The 17,303-nt window shown below is 43.3% G+C and overlaps 1 protein-coding gene across 1 annotated transcript in view; it reads right to left on the bottom strand.

Annotated features, from left to right (window-relative positions):
• usp9 (ubiquitin specific peptidase 9) overlaps positions 1 to 17,303 on the bottom strand; it is a 244,275-nt gene that overhangs the window by 205,633 nt on the left and 21,339 nt on the right. The window contains exon 2 of the mRNA XM_086007397.1: positions 1,693 to 1,946. Within this exon, the coding sequence (XP_085863523.1) occupies positions 1,693 to 1,788 (96 nt within the window). The 5' untranslated portion in view covers positions 1,789 to 1,946. The remainder of the gene's footprint in view (positions 1 to 1,692; positions 1,947 to 17,303) is intronic.

The raw sequence follows: 17,303 nt of genomic DNA, 5'->3' as shown, positions 1-17,303 counted from the left end.
GAAGTGGACGTGAGTCTAGATTCGGATCAGCCATGATCCTATTGAATGGTGGAGCAGGCCCGAGGGGCCGTATGGCCTACTCCTGCTCCTTCTTCTTATGTTATGTTCTTATGTGACAACTCAAGTTGATATGAAAATTGAATGGGAAATGTTGCCATTGCAATTTAGAATATGAAAAGTTGACAGACAAGTGTGACCAAAAATCAGGACAACAGGATGCAAGATTGTGTGTGACCCATCTAAGATTTTTAAGGCCAAATAATCTCCCATGGCGTTACACACAGCGACTTCAAGAGGAAGTTCAGTATTCATGCCAAGTAGGCTTAGAAGAGTGTGATAACTGGACCCAGGTGTTTTGGGAGGGGCGGAGAGAATGAAGAGAAGAGACAGAAAGGAGTGGAAATGGCAGGTTGGGGGGGGGGGGGGGGGGAAGAAGAGAGAGAAGAGGGGCAAGAGACGGAGCAGGAGAAACGAGGGGGGGAAGAGCGCTAGGAGCGGAGGACATGCAGCAACAGAGGAGAATGAAGGGGTGCGTGGCTCTGAGCCAGGGCCCATTTCTTCAGAGGGGGAAAACAGTTGGATGAGAAGAGCGACAGTGTAGGGAGGTGGATGGGGAGAAAAACAGGAGGAAGGGGACATGGTCTAGAAGAGAGGGGGGCAATGATGCATGGCTAAGTGTTAGGTGGCACTAGGCCAGGGTCATTTTTCCCCTCAGTAGGAAGGAGGAGCAAAAAGAGGAAACAAGCTTTTTTCTTCTCATGTGGTGGGAGGTTACAGCGGGTGGAGCAGAGGTGGTTCTAGCCAAAGGAAAAGATAGGTAATTTAAGATTCCAGCTGCACTCCCAGATGAGCCTGTGCTGTGTTTGCCTTTGTCTGCTGTCATCCTGCCTCCACTCCTACTTCCCAATCTGCTTGCAGCCCAGCACAGTTTCCACTGCATCTGGTCTGCTTATGATAGACCCCTGGAATTATTGGCCCTTTATCAACCGATATTTGCTCCCATCAAATATTTAAAAACATTTCCCCACTCCGGTTTGCCTCCCAACTCAATTCTTTACATAAAAACAGTAAATGCTGGAAACACTCAGCAGGTCAGGCAGCATCTGTGCAGAGAGGAAGGGAGAGTTAACGTTTCAGCTCGATGACATTTCGTCAGAACCAGTATTTTCTGTTTTATTCTACATTTTCAGTAGTAGTTTGCTTTTTGTTCAATTCTTCACAATTGGCTGTATTACACATCTTCACAATACTAATGGAATACTACATTCTATACTGCATCGTAAATCCTCCTGTTCTTGCAAAACAGCGCATTATCCAATTGACCATGAGCATCGCCACATAAGATCATCTAGTTTAGATATATTTCAAGACAACCAAAATTGCTAACACGAATATTTGAAGTGCAAATACAACGCTGCCAAATTAATTAAACACAACCAGCCAAAAAAACCACAAGAAAGGATGCATCGCACAGCCACTTGTATGCTGTCACAGTTCAGACATTAAAAGTAATTATAAAACTGGAATGGAAAAATACATCAAAAGCCAACTTTTTTTGAAAATGCACTTCAGAAAATAGATTTATTGTACAGATCATAAATGATCAGTTATGCACGTGCACATGGTACAAAAAAAATTCTGCAGTCTACCAAAAAAATGAAAAATGTGAAACCCTAAAGGTTGAATGCTTACCTGATTCTGTGGGAGAGGAGGCTGCGACTGTCCATCAGGAGCCTGGCCCTGGTTTTCATTCCCTCCTACAGGAGAGCCACGGGTCGTGGCTGTCATACTCGACACAGGACAGATCTTTGCAATTTTGTCTGGCTATGTGGTTGTCGAAAGAGAAAAATAAATTGCCTCCTCAGTGAAAATGGGAAACCAACTTATATCTGTACATAAAAGCACCACCTCGAGCTCAGGTTGTTTTGCAGAGACCATTGCACAGCCTGAAAGAAGCAAAAAAATTAAATTAATTCATACAATTCAGAATGCTCCAACACTGAAATATTGTACAAATCTTGAAACAAATCATGCCAAGCATCAATAACAGAACATGTCAAGCAATAACTGGAATCTTTGGTGCTTACAACACATTTGTGCATTCATGTGCAGAAGCTAGAAACCATCTGGTGGAAAGGTAGATACCACCACTACTATTGCCATATTACAAGCTATGGCAGTCCACCAAAATTGCGATTAGAGATACACCACTTAGCAACTACACCAATGATTAAGTATGATTCAATGCCACTAGAAAAAATGCACCACTTTTCCCCAAAACATGTGGGACAAGAATCTACAATACTGATGTTCTGGCAGAAGGTATTAATGCTGAAGTGGATTGGCGCTAACACAATATGGAAGTGCAAGCATGTGGGTGGTACTAAGGCACACAGACCAGAACCCCAATTAGGTGTCAAATCAACTAAGATCAACAGGAACAACAGTAGAGGCACTATAATTTCAGAGACCCCAGATTGGGGAAGAAAAGCAGGTTACCTATTCCTGACTACTGTTCAGTGACCCCTGCTGGAAAAGTGTAGATGTTAGGTGAGAACAGTAACTGGCCTGGCTGCAACATTCCTCCTTTGCTCTCACCTCAAACACAGAGTCAAGGTTCATACATTAAGAATGGCAGCTTGAGCAAGGTCATTGAGGGCTGCCAGGACCTGCAGAGGATACCCCCAAGAAACAATCACCACCTTGAGTGAGGAAAGTAGGAGGCAGCAAAATTAGGAGGGGGGGGGGGGGGGGGGAAAGAGAGGATGCATGTCATTTTCCCAGTCATACATTAAGGTGTCTCCTCAAAACAAGGAGACACTCCAGCATTCCCATTATTCACTGTCAAGGGTTCCTATCTCACCCCCTTCAACACTGCCACTACCAGCTGTACCCACTGTCACACTGTGCAGCTTAATGGACATGTAATATATCTTATTTTATATTTTAACTTCAATGCTGCAGGATCATGCTTGACATTACCACAAACTGCAGCGTTGAGACTTCGTAACCCAGTATATTTGAACGGAGCGAAGGGAGATTGCTTATTGTATTTCCAGAATTTAGATGCATTGGACAGAAGTCTTTTTTACACATCTCAAGAATTTCTTAAGCTTATGTCTCCTCATCCAACAATCTCCCCCAACATACAACCTACCATTCATATACAGTCCAGTTAAACTACGTTTACGAAAGTACAACTTCAGAGCATCATCATCACTTGGTTTTTAAGTCCTCAAACTTTGTAACGTACCTTAATGCTAGCTACAACACACTGGCTTATTTGGCAAGACTGAACATTTTCTGTCTCAATGAAAGTTTCTTTTAATGAAACTAAGTGTTTTTCATCATTTCTATGTTACATAAAACTGAGACTTCAGTTACAATCCCAAGATGTCCAGATAGCCACGGTTATACTGTAACACAATGTTACTTAATCTTTACAAGTGAATTATTTTCTGAGCTGTACTATTTAAGGCGCACATTCGTTTTTAAAAATTCTACTTAATTTCACATGGAATTCCAATAACTGGGTACATTTGTTTCAATCACTGCTCCTGCCATTTTAAATTACAGTAGTGCTATGAGCAAAAAGGGAATGGTATCTGATGCCATGTAATCTGCAAATGCTCTACAATAGGGGAATCCCTATTGTACGTTTGACCAGAACATTAGCATACCAGCCACGCTCTTGCTAACAATGTTACTCTACCTGCCACGCTCTTCCTCACCTTGCAAATCTGTGCCCAAATTTCCCACAACTCTACATCTGAATCTCTCTAATCCTGCCACAGTACTAAAGTGACCCTAATCAAAGTCACAAAACATCCTCAGTGACTGACCTATCCCATGTCATCTTTCTCAACCCCTCTGAACAAACCATCTTCCTCCAACACCTCTCCTCAGTTTTCCAGCTCAGTGGACCTGCCATTGCTTGGTTCCACTCTTACCTATTCAATCATAGCTGGACGATCTCCAACAATGGCTTATCTTCCCATCCTGAACCATGTCCTCTGGAATCTGCCAAGGATCGATCCTTGGTCCCCTATTCTTCAACTACGTGCTTCCCCTCGCCGACATCATAGAGACATGTGGTCATCTTCTGCATGTACGCTGACAACATCCCTCCATGCCTTTGTCGTCAGACTGCTTGTCCGCTATCCACTCCTGGATGAACTGCAATTTGCTCCACTTAAACATTGGGAAGACCAAAGCCATTGACTTCCATCTCCACCACAAACTCTACACTCACCACCGATTCCATCCCCCCTCCCCTACCACGGTCAAGTTGAATCAGACTGTTCGTAACCTCAGCAGATTATTTGACACAGAGGAGCATCCGCCCCACATCCTCCCCATCACAAACACTGCTTATTTCCACTTCAAACTGTCGAGCCTCCGCTCCTGCCTCAACCCATATTCTGCAGAAACCCTCATCCATTCCTTTGTCAGGAATGTGAACATTTTTCTATCTTGATTAAATTTTGAAAAGTATTTCTTGACGTGTCTTGCTTAAATTGAGTCCATCTGAAGCCAGACTCGGTGGATGATCAACAGAAAACTACCATCTCAAAGTTAATATTCAAGGACCTCGTCTGCCGTCTAGTGCACACTGCAGTTTAGCACAGCAGGTATGAGTGTTCATTATTTTCTATCTTCCTAGGAAGGCTAAGCTACTGAAATCTGTAGTGCATCACTGTTTCTGTTCCCATCCATTTACTTTTTTAATAAATCTGTCAAGTTTATAGCCTAAACCTTGATCTAATGAATTGATTATTCAACTGCTTTTTTGAAAACAAGGTAGATTATATGAACATACAATATAACTAGTAAGCCAAAATGCAGTGAAAGGTTTTCTTTTCCATTCCTGATCTTGTTACAAATTATCTAGATGTCAGGGAGATCAAGTCATAAGATGAGTAATAGGGAGCAAGGTCTTGCTACAGCAGTGCCTAAAACACTGAACCAAAGCACATCCAGAGTTAAAAACCAAACAAATTACTTCATAGTCATTAACACTCCAATGTGAACATCATACAGACGAGGAAATAATCAGCTATCAGCATCTGCAGAGTGCCAGATAAAATTAAAACCAAATATCAGTCCACGAAATTCATACTGTATTATAATTTATAACCTGAAATTATTTCAAGCAGTTATATCAGGGGTCAAACAATAGGTATTAAACTAATGAAGCTTCCCTTCGATCATTTAGGACATTACCCAAGCCCAGGATCAATTGACTGCCAATACATTTTATCAATAAATTACTCCCAATATACAATATATTTTATGCAAGAATAACTCAGTTTCATTTCAATTAAAATATTTTAAAACTGCACTTCAGATTTAATGAGGAGCTCTCGTTCTTAAAACAAGATGATTTCTGGTGGTGTGGTTACCAGTGGTTATAATACAAAATATTTTCACACATCAAAACTACAATTTACACTTTTATTTTGTTATAGGAATATAATTAGACCATAGCTTAAGGCTAAGAAAGAACAATTCCACTACTTGGCAGCTGAAGAACTAATGGCCCGGAATTTGCGGTCAGCAGCAAAGCAAAGGCGTTTGCCGCTGGCCCCGAAGTAAGCTTCGCACAAAGATCTCATGATCTGTGTTGAGAAGTTCCAGTTTACCGACATGTAGTTCAAATGAATGGAGTATAGTGAGGATCCCAGAGTGCGAGCTGCTGTGACGTCAACAAGCTATCGACGCAGCCAATTAGAATGCAGAATTCTCAGTCAGCGAACAAGTAAGCTCTTAAAATTCTAACTTTTTTTAAATGTTGAGAGCAAAACAAATATTGGGACTCACATGGGAAAAAGCCAAACTTGAAATAAAGATGAACAATCTTTTTAAAAAAATTAAAAACATTTTTAAAGTTTCTTAAATGAATAAATTTGACGCTGCACAAAATTAAAATTAGTTCTTCACGACCATAACCTTTGTTTTAGCAGTCAATATGCTGTTAAAACCCACAGCACAGCCTGTGGAGGAGCAGTGAATGACAGACCGCAACTTCAGGATTTCCGCATGCACCTACGCCTATGCATGCGCCATATCCCGAAGTTGCTGTCAGTTTCAAAGGTGGAATGATGGCAAAAGTTGCTAGTTCGCAGTCATCCAGACCGCAAATTTCGGGCCAATGTTTTTTCCTTTAACTTTTTCACCTACCCTTCTTGAAAATGCACAACCTTAAACTAGGCAGCAAGACAGTACTGATCCTCTCGTACCTGATCCAAGTGGCCCTTCTTCATGGGTGAGCACAGAAAGCAAACATTAGGCTATTCAAGTACAGGATGAATTTTTTCCTTCAGATCTAGCAATAATGAGGCCATTTTCAGTACCCCACTACTGCCCTAGCTGAGATGAACTAACTCAATACAGACCAAGAAATCAAACCCGAGACCCAGGTTTATCTATCACACCATGTAGTACCTTTCTTCACTGAACAATTATGGAACTTTAGCTTTTCTTAACGCAATTGAGAAAGGTGTAAACTATATAAATGTTAAATGATGGCTTTCAATTAGTTAATTCTTGACAGTTTCAGTTTCAACGTTAAGGGGATCATAGTGGGTCATTTATTGGCAGGGATCTCGGAACACATGAAGGATCAGGAGACGTGTAGGGATTACAGAAATATAAGCGATAGCTGAACAATGGTTTGGATGGTGAAATTCAGTAACAAATACATAGATATAATAACAAGACAGATAACAAAGTTACGATGTCTATTTTATTTGAAGAGTTCCAAACAATGAAGCTAAACCAGCTCATTCATCACAATAGTCAAGATTTCAAGGCAAATTACCTGCCAACTAGAATAAAGAAGTGCATTTTAAAATGAAATGACAATATTCCTAGCTGATAGGCAGATTTAAAAATATTCACTATATGGAAATTCCCTGAGTTGCCACTCTTCCCTCCCCAGTTACTTCTTTCATGCACACCTTCACAATATAGTACTTTGCAATACAGTCGAGAGAGTATGATCGGGGCTGCAGACTGTCAGCAAGTTCATAATGCCTTTCAATCAACTGTCAAAGCATGATAAAGAGATGGGAAATATTAAACAGAGCTTCCACTACTGATTGCTTTCCAGTTAGGTCCTACTGAAAGCATGCATGTGTGGACATTAGGCTCAGCAGTGATGCTGCACCCATCGTGGTTAAATAACCAGCCAGAACTCACTGACAAAGTTCACATACCAAAAATTGCTACATGAGCAATGTACTGAAGATCATCCATGCCAGCATATCTCACATTACCACCCCGGTCCTCGCCAACCTCCATTGACTTCACACTCCGTAACACACAGACTACAAAAGACATTTGCAAATCCAACAATGGCTTTGCCCCATCCGGCCTCGGTCTCCTCCTTCAGCCCCATGTCCCAGCTCTGCCTTCCACTCTACCAACTCTGGAATTTCCCCCACTCACCATTCTCCCATCCCTTCAGCTGTCTCAGCCCTGCACCACTCCCTCATACTTAGTGGTTTTCAAACTGTGTGGAAAACCCTGTGCAAATTTAGACAAACTCCCAGGCATCCCTTTACCCTAACTTCTAAAAGCAACTGAAACTACGGTTTCGCTGAAATCATTTCAGAACCTGAACCCTTTTGGGAGCTAATATTTCAACTTCATTTCAATTTTCACAATATTATACTTGTTTTAGTGTGATTACACCAATTTGTTTTAAACATTAGGAAGTATTCTGTGTAAATATTACTTTCCTTATAACTAAAAAAGCTTGTAAAGAACTGATGTCCTACTACGTCAACAAGTACAGCAACGTACAGCGACAGGTTGATCGTGCTCGCACTCCAGAAACGAGCTGGAGATCTCTCCTAGAATCCAGTCTCTCTGGCTTGAAAATTGTTGCGGCTTGTTTCTCTCTCCATCTTTAAATCCCTTCAGTCACCTCTAACTTTTCTACTACTCCTCGGCATTTGTTTCCACCTCCTTTGTTTTCTCTTCCACATAGCACCTAGGGACATTTACTCCAGTAAAGGCACTATTTAAATATCAAAGGAGAGCAATGGAATATCTTCAAAAAAGGGTCGAGAATGTATAATTCACTACCCTAGAAGGCCACAGATACAGAATCAATTTGAGGCGTTTATAAAAGGAGATATATACTTACTTGGGAATTGGAATTAAAAAGGTAATGCTTCAGGTGGATATAACAGATACCATGGCATTATTCTGAATATAAGCTGGGGGATCTCCTGCTGGACTAGCCAACATTGCTCCTTCAAATCATCAAGGATAGATTAACTGGCCATCCAAATAAGAATACACAAACAGGAAACATTCAAATAGTGGATTAGGGTAGAAATGTATTCCAAAAAATGAAGTTAGTACAAAAGAAGCTGGAGTTCTGTGCTTGACTAGAGAAATTAAAATGAGATTGAAAAGAGCCATATTATAAATCTACGGCTAATAATAAAGACAATCAGGCTCATTTTAGAAAATATAAAGGGAAAGCAAAAAAGATTAGAAAAGCGAAGATGGGGGTGAAGACAGACGTGCAGTTAACAGAAGGAAATAGTAAACAGATTTTAAGTACATAAAAAGTAAAAGAATAAAGAAGGGTTAGGGTCGATTAAAGATGAAAAAGGAAATCTCATCAGTACAAAGGAATAATGGAGATACTAAATGATTACTTTCCCTTGGTTTTCAGCACGTATTACTGGAAATGAAAGAACACAAGAGGTGAAGCAATTGGAGAGGATACAGATAAGAAAATAGTACTGAAAAAAATTGTTTTAATTCAAAGAAAAAAAATGACTCAGCCCAGAAGGCATGCATCGTAGAATGCTGAAGGAAGTCAGAAAGGAAATATTTGAGGCTCCAACCACAATCTTTCAAACATTCATGCATATGGACATCATACCAGAGAAGCGCAAATGTAACACCTTTGTTCAAAAAAGGGTTACATGGGTAACTATTGACATGTCAGTCTGACATTAACAGTGGGTAAGCTTCACAAGGCCATAATACAGGATAAAATTAATACCTAGAAAGTTGTTGGTTAATTAAGGACAGTCAATATGGATTTGCAAAAGACAAATCACATCTGACAAATTTACAAGTTCTTTGAGGATATAACCACGTACTGATGAAGTGCAATAGATATTGCGTCTATGGATTTTGAAAAGACGTTTGATAAAGTGCTGTGTACGGTGCCTGTTGCTAAAATTAAGGCACACAGTATGAAACAGAGTGTGGTAGTAGAGAGAGTTGGTTGAAGAACAGACAACAATGGTGGTTAATGTGCTGAGAATATGGACGTAGACATGTGGGAGGGAGGGGATAATATCAAAATCCACAGACAACACAAAAACAGGGAACATAATTAACACTGATGGGGACTCTTAAGACGGACTTAATTAATTACAATGGGGCAGCACCCAACCTTACATGGCATCTCTTCACTCAACCCACAAATTCCAATCAATTCCATTCAGAAAAAAAAAAGGTCCCAAGCTCCAAAGATATGTGCAGATGACCATAAAGTCCTAAAGTGTCAAAACGATCAGAAAACATTGTCACTGCTTAGTACTGAACTGGAGATCAGGAAAACTAGCATCCAACAGTACCCCTTGATTGTTAAACTCCAAAATGAACACACAGACAAGCACTCCCACATAGGAAGGGCAAAAAAATAAATTGAATCTTGACAGCACGCAAGAAATATTCAATGGCCCTCAATTCGCAGTCGCCTTTGAAATTGATTACAAGTTTGGGATTTGTGCATGCGCTAATCCCGAACTTGCGATCTGTCAAGTACTGACTACACATAGGCTTCGCTGCACGTTTCACCTCCTCATACAAATGAACATGATCAAAAAGTTGTACTAATTGGATACCTACCATAAATGAATTATCCTGAAAATGTTTACGTCTGATGCAAACAGGCGCAGGAAATCTGTTGTGCAGCACAGGGTGGGTGCTGCCGGGCGAGATGAGAAAATTGTATTACAAACCTGTTCCAAACATTGCTGCTGTTACACAAAAAGGCCAATTTGTATTTAATCTCCCATTCTCTTCCATATACGATATATTGAGGGAACTCTTTCTGTCCATTAGATGACTTGTATTGATAAACACATAGCAAATTTGTTCCCAGCAGATTAAGTTATTCATACTGAAAGAGATTGTGTCATTATCCCAGCTGTGTTTTGCTTTTAGAAATAGTGGTAACATCTTATATCTTAATTTGGGGGTAGAAAATAGCTTGAGAAAATTGAATGGGACTAATATGGCAGCACGGTGGCGTAGTGGTTAGCACTGTTGCCTCACAGCGCCAGAGACCCGGGTTCGAATCCAGCCTCGGGTGACTGTGCAAACTCCACACAGACAGTCTCCCCGTGTTTGCATGGGTTTCCTCCGGGTGCTCCGGTTTCCTCCCACAGTCCAAAGATGTGCGGGTTAGGTTGATTGGCTATGATAAAAAAAAAAAAAAAAATTGACCCTTAGTGTTAGGGGGATTAAATACGTGGGGTTACGGGGATAGGGTGGGATATGTGTTGGTGTAGGGGTTACGGGGATCGGGTGGGATATGCGTCGGTGCAGGCTCGATGGGCCGAAATGGCCTCTATCTGCACTGTGGGGTTAAAAAAAAATATATATATATCACCGCTACGTTTTATTAATGGACAATTGTTTTGAGGTGAGCCATGGCCAAGAGTCAAAATTCACCCCTTTTGGAAGTCTGATGGGATGAGACTGGGCCACCTTACCCGACCAGCTGTTGTGGGTAACTCGGCAATCTCCTCGGTTTCCTGATTGGCCAAGAGTCATGAAGTGAAACAAGCACCGCCCCCCGTGATCCCAGGCGCGGATTTCCTTCAGATGTTGGAGGCGTACTCCTTAGCTACGCTGCCGACCACAAATTCAGGGCCAATGTACATTCAACAAAGACGCTCCTTAAAACCTACTTCTTTGATCAATCTGGTCTAATAACTCCTCATATGGCTCAGTGTCAAATTTTGTTTGATAACGCTCCGTGAAGCACCTTGGGACGTTTCACTACGTTATATAAATGCAAGCTGTTGTTGAACATGCATCGCTGCTCACCACCCCCACCCCAACTTAGCCATAGATACCAACCAGAACATCCCCATCTCATGTACATTGAGCCCCCTTCAAGGCCAACACCACCTCAGCCAAAGTAGCCAGACATAGCATCACAATCACCTCATGACAACAACTTCCATTTATATAGCATCTTTAACGTAGTAAAATGTCCCAAGGTGCTTCACGGAGCATTATCTATTAGGACAGATGACCAAAAGCTTGGTCAAAGAGGTAGGTTTTGAGGAGTGTCTTAAAGAAGGAAAGAGTTAGAGGCGGAGAGGTTTAGGAAGGGAATTGCAGAGCTTAGGGCCTTGTCAGCAGAAAGCACGGCCACCAATAGCTGAGCAATTAAAATCAGGGATGCTCAAGAGCCCAAAATTAGAAGAACGCAGAGATTGTGGAGGGTTGTGGTGCCGGAGGATATTACAGAGATAGGGAGCGGCGAGGCCATGGAGGGATTTGAAACAGAAATGAGAATTTTAAAATCAAGGCGTTGCTTAACCAGGAGCCAATGCAGGTCAGCGAGCACAGAGCTGATGGGTGAATGGAACTTGGTGCGAGTTAGGACACGGGCAGCCGAGTTTTGGATGACCTCAAGTTTACAGAGGGTAGAACGTGGGAGGCCGGCCAGAACTGTGTTGATATAGTCAAATCTATAGATAATAAATGCATGGATGAGGGTTTCAGCAGCAGATGAGCTGAGCCAGGGGCAGAGTTGGGCAGTGTTCCGGAGGTGGAAATAGGCGGTCTTAGTGACGGATGTGTGGTCAGAAGCTCATTTCAGGGTCAAATATGACACCAAGGTTGCAAACAGTGGTTCAGCCTCAGACAGTTGCCAAGGAGAGGGATGAAGTCAGTGACTAGGGAATGGACGTTGTGGTGGGGACCGAAGACAATGGCTTCAGTCTCCCACCGAGAGAGGTGGTGGTGAGGTGGAGCTGGGAGTCATCAGCACATGTGGAAACTAATGCTGTGCTTTTGGATGATGTCACCAAGGGGCGGTATGTAGGTGGGGCCAAGGATAGATCCTTGGGTTCACCCAGAGGTAACGGTGTGGGACCGCGAAGAGAAGCCATTGCAGGTGATTCTCTGGCTACGATTAGATAGACAAGAATGGAACCAGGCGAGTGCAGTCCCACCCAGCTGGACGACGGTGGAGGCGTCGGAGGAGGATGGTGTGGTCAACCGTGTCAAAGGCTGCAGACAGGTCGAGAACGACGAGAGTAGATAGTTCACCTTTGTCACAGTCACATAGGATGTAATTTGTGACTTTGAGAAGAGCCATTTTAGTACTGTGGTGGGGCGGAAACCTGATTGGACAGCTTCAAACATGAAGTTCCGAGAAAGACAGGCACGGACTTGGGAGGCAACAACACGTTCAAGGATTGGAGAGGAAAGGGGGGTTGGAGATGGGGCGGTAGTTTAAAAGGACGGAGGGGTCAAGGGTTATTTTTTTTGAGAGGGGTGATGTCGGCAGATTTGAAGGAGGGAGACAGAGGAGAGAACACAGTGAACAATATCTAACATGAGAGCCAGGAAAGGAAGTTGGATGGTCAGCAGTTTAGTGGGAATAGGATCAAGGGAGCAGGACGTGGGTCTCAGACAAGATCAGCTCAGAGAGGGCATGAGGAGAGATCGGAGAGAAACTGGAGAAAGATGCGAGTTGAGGGCTAGGGCAGGGGGAAACCTTAGAGGTAGTTTGGCCCGGTGGGCTAGAGGAAGAGGCAGCCGATTGGATGGTCTCAATCTTAGTGACAAAAGTCCATGAGCACCTCGCACTTCTTGTTGGAGGCGAGGGTAGAGGAGGCCGGGGAGAGGGGTTTAAGAAGATGGTTTGCAGTAGAGAAAAGAAGCCAGGGATTATCTTTGCATTCCAGAATGATCCTGGAATAGTGAGCAGTATTGACAGGCGAGAGCAGGTCCCAATAATGCTTTATGTGGTCCAGCCAGATCTGGTGGTGAATGGCTAAACCAGTTGTTCGCCATATCCGTTCATGTCTGTGTCCCTTGGACTTAAGGGAGCGGAGATGAGGGGCGTACCAGGGGGAACAGCCAGGGTGAGAGAGAGAGCAATGCTTTTAATGGGGACTTGGGCATCAAAGGTAGTGGTGAGGGTGCAGTTGTGCACATCGGTAGCTATAGAGAAGTGGTGGTGAATGGAGGGTCAAAGGCTAGGCAGGTGGGATTCTGAAAGTGCAGTTGTAAGTGAATTGGGAGAGAGTTTTTTTCAGGGGCGGACACAGAAGGAAGTAGGGTTGGGAGGGGGAAGGGAGATATGGGTGGAGAGCGATACAAGGAAGTGGTCAGAGATGGCCTTATCTGTGATAGATATGATGGGAGTAGTGAGACCACGTGAGATGGCAAGGTCAAGGGGGTGGCCGTGAATATGGGTTGGGGAGTTTACATGGAGAGCGATTAACGGAGGATAGGAGGGCAGTGAACTTAGAGGAGAGCATAATGAATTCAGATGGTGGTTGAAATCACCAAGGATGAGAAGTTGCTTGGTGACAGAGATAGGGAGGGACAAGGCCATGGAGGTACTTGAGCACAAGGATGAGAATTTTAAATGAGACACATTGCTGGACTGGGATTCAATGTAGGTCAGCGAGCACAGGGTGATGGGGTGAACAGGACTTGGTGCGGGTTAGGATATGGACAGCCAAGTTTTGGATGAGCTTAAGTTTATGTAGGGTGGAAGATGGGAGGCCGGCCAGGAGAGCATTGGAATAGTCAAGTCTAGAGGTAACTAAGGCATGGATGAAGTTTTCAGCAGCACATGAGCTGAAGCACTGAGCGCAGACACCTCCTTGTCAACACATAAAACACTTAAATAGGAAACTACATCTCCCCCACTGAAATGAGAAAAACCTCACCCCACTAAAAATACATCGCCCTGCCCCCATACAGAGAAATGGCTCAAGTTAGCATCAACCCCTCCGCTCCGAGCAGCAATTGAGGCCAGCATCAACACTTCTCTTCCCCACCAAGAATGAGCAGCAATCAAGACCAACGCCGAGCCCCCCACTGAGCAAGCACCAAAGAAAGCAGCTCTGTGCCTTCACACCGTTCACATCACAGAGAACACATGCAGCCCAGCATCAAACCCCCCCACACCCCCTCCATGAACAGAGTTTTGCATTCGCAGCCCTCAGCAAAGCTGAAAGTCAGTGTCAAAGGCACACTACAGTGACAAATCACTAAAGGAATTGAACCACACAAAGCAGAGCAGTAACCATTTGGCCTCCACCACGAGCCAAATTAAGAAACTAGAAAATTCTTGGGCGGATGTTAAGAAATCCTCATCCTCAACCCTGCCCCCTGAGCAGACAAGCTCTTCGACCAGTGTCAGCTGTGGCTCAGTTGTTCGCACACTCGCCTATGAGTTAGAAGGTTGTGGGTTCAAGTCCCACTCCAGGGCCTTGAGCACATAAAGCTAGGTTGACACTCCAGTGCAATACTGAGAGAGTGCTGTACTGTCGGGGGTGGCGTCTTTCAGGTGAGACGTTAAACCGAGGCCCCATGTGCCCTCCCACCAATTGATCAGGTAAAAGATCCCATGGCACTATTTCGAAGAGGAGCAGGGGAGTTATCCCTGGTGTCCTGGCCAATAATTATCCCTCAATCAACATAACAAAAACAGATTATCTGGTCATCACATTGCTGTTTGTGGGAGCTTGCTGTGTGCAAACTGGCTGTCGCATTTCCCACATTACAACAGTGACTACATTTCAAAAGTACTTCATTGGCTGTAAAGCACTTTAAAACATCTGGTGGTCGTAAAAGGCACTATATAAATGTAAGTCTTTCTTTTACCGAGCAAAATTCCTCCCTACACTGTGCAAAAAGTATGGCACAATCCCACCAACAACCAAGCAAATATCTTGGCAGCTACTCCAATGGTCAGAAAATCAAGTGTTCTTTCCCCCACAACCACCCAATGAGCTGAAATTAGGGCATCAACATCCTACTTCCAACACATGGGCAGAGATCACCCCCCACCCATGCAGAAAACCCTTCAACAACCCCCTCCCACCAATTGAGCAGAAATATAGCAGTCAACCTCCACCTACTGAGCAGAAATAGCTTTGCGCTGTGACAACTTCAGTTACTGATATCACCACCGCTGTCACCTCAGTTACAGATGTCATTTCAGTTTTACCACTATTTAATTGTACAAGACATAGTGCATATTCAATGTTCCATAATCTTAAATCCGGGTGTCCATCGGTCTCTTCTGACCGCAGTACCACATAGAAGGCTGGTTAACAAAATTGAGGCTCACGGAATAGGTGGGTCAGTGGCAGCTTGGATAAGGAATTGGCTTAAGGACAGAAAACAGCGAGTTGTGGTAAATGGCTGTTTTTCAGACTGGAGGATGGTAGACAGTGGTGTTCCCCAAGGGTCAGTGCTGGGGCCACTGCTTTTTTTGATATGACCTGGATATTGGAATACAGAGTAGAATTTCTAAATTTGCCGATGACACCAAACTTGGGGGTGTGGCAAACAGTGAGGATGATACCAATCGACTGCAACAGGACATAGAAAGACTAGCAGAATGGGGAGACAGAATTTAATACAGAGAAGTGTGAGGTGATGCATTTTGGCAGAAGGAACAGGGAGAAGCAATATACACTTAATGTCACAGTTTTAAAGAGTGTGCCGGGACAGAGGGAGTTAATGTGCATAGGTCCCTGAAGGTGGCGGGACATATTGAGAGAGTGGTTAGCAAAGCATATGGGATCGTGGGCTTCATAAGTAGAGGTACTGAGCACAAAAGTAGAAGTTATGCTGAACCTTTATAAAGCGCTGGTTAGGCCACAACTGGAGTATTGCGTCCAGTTCTGGTCACCACACTTTAGGAAGGATGTGAAGGCCCTTGAGAGGGTGCAGAGGAGATTTACCAGAATGGTTCCGGGGATGGGGGATCTTAGCTACAAGGGCAGGTTGAAGAAGCTGGATTTGTTTTCATTAGAGCAAAGGGGGTTGAGGGGTGATTTGATAGAGGTGTACAAGATTACGACGGGTTTGGATAGGCTAGATGGGGAAAGGCTGTTCCCACTAGTTGATGGTACAAGGACTAGGACACAGATTTAAGGTTTTGGAGAGGAGATACAGGGGGATGTGAGGAAAAACTTTTTTACGCAGCGAGTGGTGAGGACCTGGAACTCGCTGCCGACAGAAGTGGTGGAAGCAGAGACACTCAATGTTTTCAAGGGGAGACTGGATAGGCACTTGAGGGAAATAAACTTGCAGAGCTATGGGGATAGAGCGGGGGAATGGGACTGACTGGATTGCTCTACAGAGAGCTGGCACGGACTCGATGGGCCAAATGCTATGCCGTTATGACTCCTCTTCTGCACTGAATTGGATGTCAGCAGAGGCAAGTGTGCACAGCCTCTGCCCAGTGCATGAGCCAATTTTACTGTTGGCAAATTAGGAGGGTATTTTAAGACTACTGGAGCAGTGAAGATTGAGGTGAACGGGGCATCAGACATTTTCAATACAGAATATTTTAATACTTGAAGCTTCTAGATTACAGTAGGACTGTATAAGAATTGAATCTTCAAATTTTAATTGTCTGTTTATATTTTAATAAAATATCCATGAATTACCTGCACAAATGCTTCATTTTTTAAAAATGTAACAGGACATCAGGTAACAGCCATATGATGGCTACCATCACATTCATCAAAATCTTAGTAACAACTATGAATTATGTAGAACACAGCACTCGATACATAAAACAGTGTGCTGTTCACATTTAAGCTCATGGTTCAATCACCATCACAGCATACAGTACAAATCCCAGTTTTGAGCTATGACGTGTATGCTGTACCAGTGGATCTTCTCGTGTTGCTAACTGCTAGTCTAGTATATGAAGCACAATTGTGTTTAGCTCTTAAACCAGGCCTGTTCCCTTGTTCCAGTCAAATTCTTGCAATTGTAGCTACTTGCAAACTATTGATATCAGAGGTCAGTTATAACTGCTTCTAAGTTTCAGGTTCTAGGTCAATGACTGGTTTTCTTTTTAAGATTGTTTTGTAACAAAATATCACACTCTGGCGTTATGAAAAAGGCACTACCAGACACAAGATATAAATAGATACTAGCAAGTTTCCAGTGGTGTCGCTGATAGTGAGGCAGAGGTTTTATGAGATCAGGGCTTATGCCAAGTAGCATCAGGGACCACTGATTTAATAGCACTGGGAGCC

This window comes from Somniosus microcephalus, chromosome 14 (assembly GCF_052327205.1).
Source record: "Somniosus microcephalus isolate GS21.2 chromosome 14, FLI_Smic_1.0, whole genome shotgun sequence".
Lineage (NCBI taxonomy): Eukaryota > Metazoa > Chordata > Chondrichthyes > Squaliformes > Somniosidae > Somniosus > Somniosus microcephalus.
The sequence above is the reverse complement of the archived record's forward strand: the minus strand, read 5'-3'. Positions and strand labels throughout refer to the sequence as shown.